This window comes from Enhydra lutris, unplaced genomic scaffold, assembly GCF_002288905.1.
Source record: "Enhydra lutris kenyoni isolate GAN:26980312 unplaced genomic scaffold, ASM228890v2 scaffoldscaffold52, whole genome shotgun sequence".
NCBI classification, from domain to species: domain Eukaryota; kingdom Metazoa; phylum Chordata; class Mammalia; order Carnivora; family Mustelidae; genus Enhydra; species Enhydra lutris.
The window spans coordinates 4,544,105-4,554,073 of NW_019154136.1; the positions used below are offsets into that span (position 1 = coordinate 4,544,105).

A 9,969-nucleotide genomic window follows, 5' to 3' on the forward strand; every position below is an offset into this window, starting at 1 on the left:
AAAAGAAAAATCACTGTGCATTTGGGCTACCTTTTGGCTCCCCCGGCGTCAGGTGAAACGATGATACAGTTCCTCCACTCGGCGATGTTCTCCCGAATCCACTGCAGGACCGCAGGCTCCGCATACAAATTATCCACCGGGATGTCAAAGAATCCCTAAGGGGAGAAGTCAGTGTCACACTGCAGAGGTTTTTGTTTTTGTTTTTTTTGTTTTTTTTTGTTTTTTTAACAAGATACCCTCTTTCATTATGTAAAATTTGGATTTTCTATTCGAAAGAAGCCTTTTCAACAGACTCCCTTTTCTGAATTTTAATAGAATTAAATCAAAAGACAGGTATGTTCCGGGCACCTAGGTCAGTCCAATCCATTATCTTTGCAGACATGTTCTAAAATTTACTACCAAGAAGCCATTCCCCCTCCTCCATAACTATTTGGATGCATTGGCGGAAGACAGCAGAAACAACTGTTAAACTCTGTTTCCAAGCCCAGTAAAGATGAAAATCCAAGACAGCAACCACATACAAACTCAAACACGAGTCATGTTACCCACTTCGAAAATAATTTAACTTAACGCAGTAAGTATTTAACCACTCCCATTAAGCCCCTGGTCACAAGGGCAAGAAAGAAAATGCTGGAACCTGGATCTGAGAGGCATGCAGGTCCATGGTGATGATGTGATCGGCCCCAGCGACTGAGAGCATGTTGGCCACTAGTTTTGCCGAAATCGGAGCACGACTCTAAAAAATAAAGACACAGATTTTGTAACAGGAAAAGAGAAGGGAAGAGATAACATTAATAAAATTAACCTAAGTCATTTAAAACTTTAATACTTCAAATTATTATTAATAACAAGAAAATTACATTATTAACCAAAGATAGTCGTTCCATTTTATTTGCCCAACATTTACCATTTCCATATATTGTTGCAAGACAATGTGCTTGACGCTGGGTAGAAAGAACCAAGAAGCAAACCAAACACACACAGGTAACATCGCCATCTGTATTACGCAAAGAGTGATGAGGGTGAGGAATAAGAGGTCCCAGAGAAGAGGAGAGCGTGGAGGGCATGGAGTTTAAAGAGACGGGTCATCAGAGGCCCCTTTAAGGAAACTGCTTTTTTTTTTTTAAAGATTTTATTCATTTTTTGACAGATAGAGATCATAAGTAGGCAGACACGCAGGCAGAGAGAGAGGAGGAAGCAGGCTCCCTGCTGAGCAGAGAGCCTGATGCGGGGCTCGATCCCAGAACCCCGAGATCATGACCTGAGCCGAAGGCAGAGGCTTAATCCACTGAACCACCCAGGTGCCCCCAAGGAAACTGCTTTTAAGGTGTGGTCAGCAGAGGGGAGACCAGTGTTCCAAAAAGAGCAGCACATGTGACATCACTGAGGCCAACAGGTCACATCCGGGGACCTAAAGAAGCCCAGTGTGGCCATGGGCACTGGTCTGAGACCGGCGGTGGAGGGGCGGGGTGGGGAATGCTGGGAAGGGACGCAGAGGCCAGCCCCTCCTCAGGAAGAGCTGATGTGCTGCAGCTAGAAGCGTGTGCCGTCACAAATTAAACAAAAACCAAACTGAAGAAAGAACACTGTACCAAGATAAAGTATTTGGTGTTTCAAGAAGGGATACGAGGTGATTTATTGACGCTGTCTCCTCTTTAGCATTACGTAACTTCTCTGCAGCTTTAGCTTCTACATCATAAACCCTGGACAATAACGGTCTAACTCAAAAAAACAAAAATTAAGAGACTACACAGACATAGATGAAACCTGGGAAAAGAGGTCAGCATTTTACTGTGAACAGTAATATTCTCATACACTAACCCAAAAATATATACATATAAGCTGAAAAGATTTCATTCAGACTCACAGAATGTCATCAATTGCATCTCAAAAGTGAAACAAAAGACATTTCATTCATAATAGTAAGAAATAACATGAACCTTATTAAATACACGCGTATATTCATGTAAAAACATACACGGGAAGGAATTATGCCATAATGTTAACGGATCATTTGTATCTTCTCTTAACACACCATACTTTATAAAAAAAAACAAACAGAAACCTACTGCTTTATAATCTACTGTGAACATTAGCAATGGGAACCCTCACTAGTGGGAGTCTGAAGGTTTTGGGAGTGGAAGTTTTCACGCCCTCCCAACTCCTCATCCACTGCAGACCTGAGGAAGAGGCGTCCTTGACCTTGCGCAGGGATACTACTCTGCCTTTCCAGCAGGAGGAAGAAGTGGGCCCCAGGGAACAGCTCAGCCAATGAGAAGCCGCCACACTTTGAACTCCCAGGTTCCTCCAAGAGACTTTTAGTTCCTAAGCGCCCTCCTAACCTCCCCCTTCTCTCCTTCAAAAGCCTACCTCTCCCTGCGGTCCTCTGCCTTGCCTACAGTCTTGCCACACCTTGTTTGTTTGCAATTCTTCCATTCCCAATCAACCCGTCGATTGCTGGGAAAGTAACCGGCAGAGTCTATTTTCAAGATCTGCATTACTCGGTGATCAGATGCGACCCAGAGAGGCCCCGGGGCTGGTGAGCAAACAGGTGTGGTACCCCTGGAGCTGCTGGGGCTCACTGCCTTATCTATGACCCTGGAGTTTTCAGGGGAAGCTTTCTCCTAGGATTTTGAGCTTCATGCCTTGTGTCTAAGCTCTCCGGGCTTTACTTGGGATCTGTGTAAGCCCTCGGTTTTGGGGTTTTCTGTTTTTGTCTGTATCTCTGACCCCTCCTTTGACCTTCAGGACAATTCAGACTGTTCCTGATGGAACCATTCAAGCTTCCGGTTTGCTTCCTGTCAGGAACGGGACTGTTCCTAATGAAACCGTAGCTGGGGTCCCAGGGGTCCCACATAAACCAGCTTTGGCTACCAGCCACTGACAAGATCCAAAGGTGGAGAAAGGAGTGGTGGTGGAACAGGACAGAACTCATTTCCACCCGGAAGACAGCGGGACCAGTGTCTCCAAGATGGTCTCCAAAGTGCCAGAAAAAGGTCTGGTTGTATATAAGGAAAATGTGGGAAAAGGTTATGAAGGGACAGGCAGGTGGGCGGAGAGAAAGTCAGATCGATCCATCATTTGCCTTGGGGTCAACTGTGGGGGGACTGCCTGCCAGAAGCAGCCCACTGCTCGAGGGGGTAATTTCGGTTCCTCTCAGGGGCTGCTGCCGTGCCCTCAGGGTCTTTGGCCTGCGGGAAGAGATAAGCTGGCAAGGGAAACTTAATTAGAAACTACAGACTCAGGCCAGAATGGAGGCAGCTAAAGTCCTCCCGCAGAACCAGGCTGGCCTTCAGTCTGATTCCTTTTCAAAATCGGACTGTTCCTATCGGAATTGTGCTGGCCTTTCATCTGATTCCTTCTGGACCAGGCTGTTCCAGAAAAACCTCTAAGAAACAGGACCCAGTCATCAAAATGCTCTGAGGGCATGCTGCCACCCCCCCCCCCCCCCTCCACCACTCCCCTGGGACTCCAGATGGTTTTATGTTTAAAAACTATGGTCCCTCCACATGCACATTTATAAATAAATGGACTGGCTTAACCAGAAGTCATTTAGAACTTCAATGGCCATTATGGGGAACTGTCAATCTTTCCGAACTTAATTTTCTCCAAGTTGAACTGGACAACAACCATGGTTCTCAAACTGAATGGGATTTCTATTTTAATTGGTATTTTGAAGCTTCGAAACACTATCAGGAATCTGAAATTGCCTCTTTCCGAGATACACTTTATATACTAAATGAGGCAAACGATTAAAAAGAAAAACCGGCTTCTGAGGCCTCTTCACCCTGCTCCCAGGTCCAAGGCAGCCCCTCCCCCCTAGGCGCCATCTTCTTCCAGCGTCTCTGTTCCCTCTCATCTCCTGTCCTCTCCTTCTAGTCCTTTTGCCAAACCTTCCCTTCCTCAGAAGCTCCTCCACTCTCTCCTCTCCTGAACCAGTTAAAAAGTGCCCCTTTAATGTTAAGTCTTCTGAGGATCTAAACAGACCCTTAAGTTTCTTACGTTATCTGAACTAAGGCTGAACTTCCAGCCATGGTTAAAGAGTTTCCTGAAATGACCGGGACCCCAGAGGTTTGCTGAAGAATTTAACATAGTTATTCCAACTTACCACCCTGGTTTCTCAGATTTTTACCAACTGGTGCACATGCTTGTTGGTGAGGGCCAGGCCAAACACCGGACGAAACTAGCCCAATGGGAAAATCCTTAGCAGGATTTAGAAACAGACCCCTACCTTTCGGCAAGATGATAGAAAAAACTCACTGGAAATCTCCACTGAACAATTATAATGGCTTTTCGTAAGCCTGTTGATTGGAACAAAACTCAGGCTTACACACAAAAATTTGATGAAATCTGTTCATGATTATTACAATCACCTCCCAACTGTCTTTAAAAATTCTGGTCTTCGTTTGGATGGTGAATCCGTCGAGGTAACATTTAACTCTATGCTTATTAATGACTAGTCCAACTTCCCTTTTAGTTAAAAGGACCAGGATGGGATGAGAAACTACATCCACTTCAGATATGAGTAACCTGGCAAACCAGCTTGCTCGCACCCTAGATAACGCAACTAAGGGGAAGATGGCTAAAATTTTTGATGTTTAGCTCCAGCAAATGAAGTCCCCTAAACAAAACCGGAAGAGTAGTTTCTGCTATTATTTCAAAGAACCAGGACACTGGGAAAAGACTGTTACAAATATAAGAGCTTCAGGCGTCTTACAACGTCCTAACTCCCAAGGACAGGGGTAGAGAGCAAGATGGAGTCACTCATGTCAAGCAATGACGCAAGCAGTTCAGGGCACTACAGCCACAAGATAGCACCAAGCCCACCATCAGCTGAAACCCCAGAAACCATAACACGCAGAAGCAGAGGAGGTCTGCTAGTCACACCCCCTAGGAGTTATCAGAGTCTCCAGGGTCCTCAAGATGGGTGTCCTGGGCCCCTGCTTGACATGAGTGACTCCATCTTGCTCTCTACAACGGGGCTACAGGAAACTACAGGGGCTTTTCCCAATCCTCCCTCTAAGCAGCCTGCAGAAACTACTATCCAGGTTGGGCTAAGTCTGTGTCTGCCCTTACTGACACCCCGGCTATAAAGCAGGCCCCGCCTCGGAGTACTAAAATGGCTCACAGAGTGGGGGGCCTCTGATCGATCTCGACAGGCTCCTGTCTCGGAACCTGCTTCCATCTGTCCAGGCCCTTTAAGAGACGCACCTGCTTTCTTCCCTGGCTCCTCTGTGCCTATTCATCGGCTGGGCCCAGATTTCTTAGAAAAATATGCCGGAAGCTGCTTTCTCGCAAAAGAGGAAAATAATTCTAGAATTTGACAGTAGTGACCAAAATAGCCAACTGGGGAAAATAAATGACCCGTCGGCATCTTTTTTAAGCGGTCTCTGATGGCACTGTGACTGACACCCATTCCCACCGACAGCAAATGCTTCACTGTAACTGACCTATGTGGTGCATTTCATAGCGCCCCGGTCGGTAAGGACAACCAGTATCTTTACACCTCGGAAAGAAAGGCAACGCACCTGGCCGGTGATGCCCCAGGGCTACACAGAGCCCTTCCTAACTTTCCCCAAACCTTAAAAGCGGATTGGGAGGATCCAGAGTTTTCGGCAGGTTCTACTTTGTCACAATACGCAGTTTGCTTCTGTCCTCCTTCTCAAGCCTCTACACAGAAGACAGCACCCACCTGCTAAAACTTTTGGCCTTAAAGGGACATCAAAGTCTCCAAAGAAAAACTGTCCTTTGTCCAAACTCCGATTTGGTATTTAGGGTCTGTGATCTCAGAACACAGGCCAGAATTGGATCTGGGCAGACTCCGAGGGAACCTAAATGTCCCAGAACCTAGAACTAAGAGGCTTTCTCGGACCGGCTGGCTCTTGTGGAAACTGGGATTCCAAACCGCTCTCTCCCCGCCCAGCCTCTACACCCTTTACTCAAACCTGACAAACCCAACCCTATTATTGGGAAATAAGGGCATGACACGGGCTTTGGGGCTTGAAAGCTAAGCCTAACAAAAGCCCCTGCCCCCAGACATCCTAATTACCCACCTGCCTTTTTCCTCTTCTTATACAAGAGCTTCGGGAATGCCCCCGAACGCTCACCCACAAACATCAGGCCAGAGGTGACCCGGCCATCAACCAGTGGCTCCTCAGGGACCCGCCCTTGGCCTCAGAGCCACTCCTGCCACTGCCCTCACAGTTAAGGCCACTGCAGATGTAAGTCACACGGGTCCCACGAACCATCCCCCTGTTCCACGCCACCAGGCGCCTCACCCCAGGGACACCCTCCTATTCCCTGTTCTTCTGAGAGTCACTCTTTCTCACTGCGATGGCCCTAACTCTGCCAGCCTCCCCCCTTCCGCTGACGAACCCCCTCACGCTGCCTCACGCTGAAGGCCGCCTTCTGACTGCCCACGATTCCCAGGAGACTCCTCCGACCCACGCAGACTTTCCACGGTTTATTGACGGTTCTTACAGGACCAAACCGGCAACCAGCACGCTGGGCATGCCCTTTCCCACTCCCTCTGAAGTCACTGAGTCTTGTCCCTTTACCTTTAGCTACTTTCGCTACAACAAGGCTGGGTTATACACTCTTACTCAAGCTTCTATTTTTGCCAAAGGCAAAACCACATACACCTATACGGACAGTCCGTGTGCCTCTGGGGCAGCTCAAGACTCTGGAATGTTACGGCAGCAACCGGGTCTCCTTACTTCTAATGGGGATAAGATTAAAAATGGCTCCCGTGTCCAAAATTTATTGGGTGCCGTGCTTTTGCCGGCAGCTCTGGCTCTGAAAGTTCCCAGACACTCCAGACTCAAGGACATCGCCTTGCTGATACTTCCACCAAAAAATGCTCCTCTCAAGGAGAATGACAGCCAGAGCCCTGGTGTGTTCCAAAGGCAGGATGTTCTCTCAAAGAACAAATTAGAAAAATTGACCAGAGGTGCGCAACAATTAGCCCCAGAAAAAATACTGGAAATCTAGTAACTGTTGCTTTGATGAAGAAAGCGAGCTCGGGTTTAGACCCAATAACCATCCGGTCCTACCAGAAATTCCACTATTCGCACTGCTTCCAACTGTACACGCATTAAACCATGGGTCTATTGACAGAATGAGAGCATTCATGAACCAATATCGACGGGAAATTTTACAAAGGCTGAGAAAATGTCTACTTTGCCTGCTCCACTTGTCCAAAATACAATCCTGGGAAACCTCTCCACACCATATCTTAATCTGCCTGGCAAATTAAATTGCCCAACGGACCACTGGAGGTTTGGCAACTAGATTTCATGGATACAAGCATATTTTCATCATGGTTTGTCAGTTTTCTCACTGGACTGAAGCTTCCCATGTAAATACGCCAGTGCGTCTTCTGTGGCTAAAATTCCAGCAGAAAAAATGATTTCCTTCCCGGGGAACCCCTCTTGAACTACACAGTGACTGGGGTCCCCACTTTACTGGTCAGGTGCTTCTCCAAGTCTAGGCACTGTGGCTAGCTTCACATAAATGTTTTCCACATCGTCCTTAATCCTCAGGGCTGTTCGAATGCACTAAGGACACTGTTAAGACTCAAGTGGCAAAATGTGTACAGTCCAAATGCCGGGGCCAAAGGCATGGCCATGAGTTCTTCTAGATCGCAGATCTTCCTGCTTTTGGAACTCATGCACTCTCGCACTTGGAGATAGTCCCAGGACGACTGTGCATTTGGCCCTGCCTCTTTGGACCCCCACCTGATGCAAAGAGAGCTCTTCAATATCATAAAGGTGTAGTTGCTTCTGTTAAAAAAAAAAAATCACCATTCTCTGGTAGAGCCAAGTCTTCACTGTGTACTACTCCCAGCAGACAAACAGTCTTACATCATCACCCTTCACAACCTGGAGAATTTGTCTCTCAGAAAGGACACCTCCAAAAAGATCCTTCAGCCTCACCGGAAAGGCCCCAATCGGGAACGGCTCACTGACCCCTGTGTCGCCCAACTCGAGAACAGACTCCTGGATCCACGTGGTCCCTCTAAACCAAACACCACCCCCTGACCGGACCTGCTCGCCCTCGGAGGACGTGAGAGTCAAGATCCCCGGGACTGAAACACACAACACCTGGAGAGACAGCTTTCCCCAGCTCTCCGGACCCCGCCTGTAGACCTTCTTCCTCTCGGTCACTGCTTCTATCCCTTTGGTGGCAAGAAAACACCCTTGATCTGCATTGCCCAATCTCTTGCCGAAAGAGGGAAACCTTTTCAAACAGGAACAGCCTCATTAGGACCCTGTGAGCCTTTCCGAAGGGCGACAAGGTTCTGAATTCACAAGTCTTTCTTTTATCTCAACAAGGAATGGGCCCTGGATTCTTATCCAAATTCATAGTTTCTGAATTGGCAACTTTACAGACTATTAGTGGTAACAAACGTGGTTCTAAATAGTGCTTTTGAGGGACGCCTGGGTGGCTCAGTGGGTTAAGCCACTGCCTTCGGCTCAGGTCATGATCCTGGGGTCCTGGGATCGAGTCCCGCATCGGGCTCCTTGCTCGGCAGGGAGCCTGCTCCTCCTCTCTCTCTGCCTGCCTCTCTGCCTGCTTGTGTGTACTCTCTCTCTGACAAATAAATAAAATCTTTAAAAAAAAAAAATAAATAGTGCTTTTGAGATAACACTGTTTTAAAATGTGCTTGCCAAAAGGGTCTGTTTTAACTATTGCTTCACATTTCTCCGTGTACCGTGGCTTCCCAAACACGCTTGGTTATTCCGTGCACCGTGCTCTCGAGCTAGTTTGCTATTTTATCTCCTAGCCATTTCAGGAGGCAAACGTGACTCCGGTGACATTCAGAGGGAGAAACCTTTCTTCCCTAAATCCAAGTAAGAGCCAATAAATATTTTCAGACGTAGGGTTCTGGCTGAGAACTAACATACGGTTGGTTCTGTCCTGTTGGTTTGGACTGGGTGTTGTCTCTCCATCTTTTGCAGAAAGGACATGCCCAGCAAGACGACGCTGGCTCCATGCTCACAGTCCGGAGAACAGACAGACTTCCGAGGGGAGATGCTTGCACCTTACTCTAATGCTCCTGGGATTCTCTGTGGCTTAAACGCTTTCCAACTGCTGCGCACTTTCCCTCCCACATGAGACGCGACAACCAGGAAAGGTCCTCGCTGGCACCGAGAGAGAGAAAACCACTACATATAAAGAACCTGACTGCTGATCAGTGATGCTTCCAAGGAAAGCTGTTGATCTAAAGGGGGAGATAAGAACATTAGTGAGGCAATTCTCACTACAATGGAGTCAGGAGGTTCCAGGAGGGGGAGCTCTTACACCCTTCCACTCCTAGTCAACTGCAGACCCAACAGGAAGAGGGAAACTTGGCCTTGCATGTGGACACGACTCTAGTACTTCGCTACTCCAGCAGGAGGAAGAAACATTTTCCTCATTCCTGGCAACAGCTCCGCTGATGGAAAGCCACTATAATAGCTTCAAACTCCCAGTTTCCTCCAATGGCCTTTTAGTTCCTAACAGCTCTCCTAACTGCCCCCTTTGCTCCTCTCCTTCGTCCTTCAGACCTGCGGATGCTTTTTTAAATTCTCAAATAAGCCTACCTTTTGCTGGTAAAATAACTGGCAGTTCTACTTTTAAGGTTAGTAACACATATGTAACACACATGCACACGTTTTTTCCAACCCTCAAGGAATAAGAAGAAACACCCCAAAATGTTAACGGTACCTGTTTCGAAAAAGTGAAATTGCGGGAAAATATTCTATTTTTTTTTTATATTTTTCAACTCTTTCAACTAACCATAAACTATAATTCATGTTTTCATTGTTTAACTCCCTGTTCTGTTCCACACTGCCTTTGGGATAAAAAAAGACCCCGACTTTGGGACACCTGGGTGGCTTAGTGGATTAAGCATCTGCCTTTGGCTCAGGTCATGATCCAGGAGTCCTGGGATGGAGGCCCACACTGGGCTCCCTGCTCAGCGGGGAA

At 47.3% G+C, this 9,969-nt stretch overlaps 1 protein-coding gene across 6 annotated transcripts in view; it reads right to left on the reverse strand.

The window, feature by feature from the left end:
- LOC111157154 (phosphoribosyl pyrophosphate synthetase 2) overlaps positions 1 to 9,969 on the reverse strand; it is a 35,792-nt gene that overhangs the window by 10,034 nt on the left and 15,789 nt on the right. For 2 of the 6 annotated variants that reach the window (XM_022518417.1, XM_022518416.1), the window contains 2 exons: positions 638 to 736; positions 31 to 155 (listed from right to left, as the gene is read on the reverse strand). In XM_022518417.1, the coding sequence (XP_022374125.1) occupies positions 31 to 155; positions 638 to 736 (224 nt within the window). Of the gene's footprint in view, positions 1 to 30; positions 156 to 637; positions 737 to 5,683; positions 5,693 to 6,049; positions 6,058 to 7,730; positions 7,737 to 9,969 lie in introns of all 6 variants that reach the window. The other 4 variants (XM_022518420.1, XM_022518421.1, XM_022518419.1 and 1 more) reach the window with 4 other exon arrangements.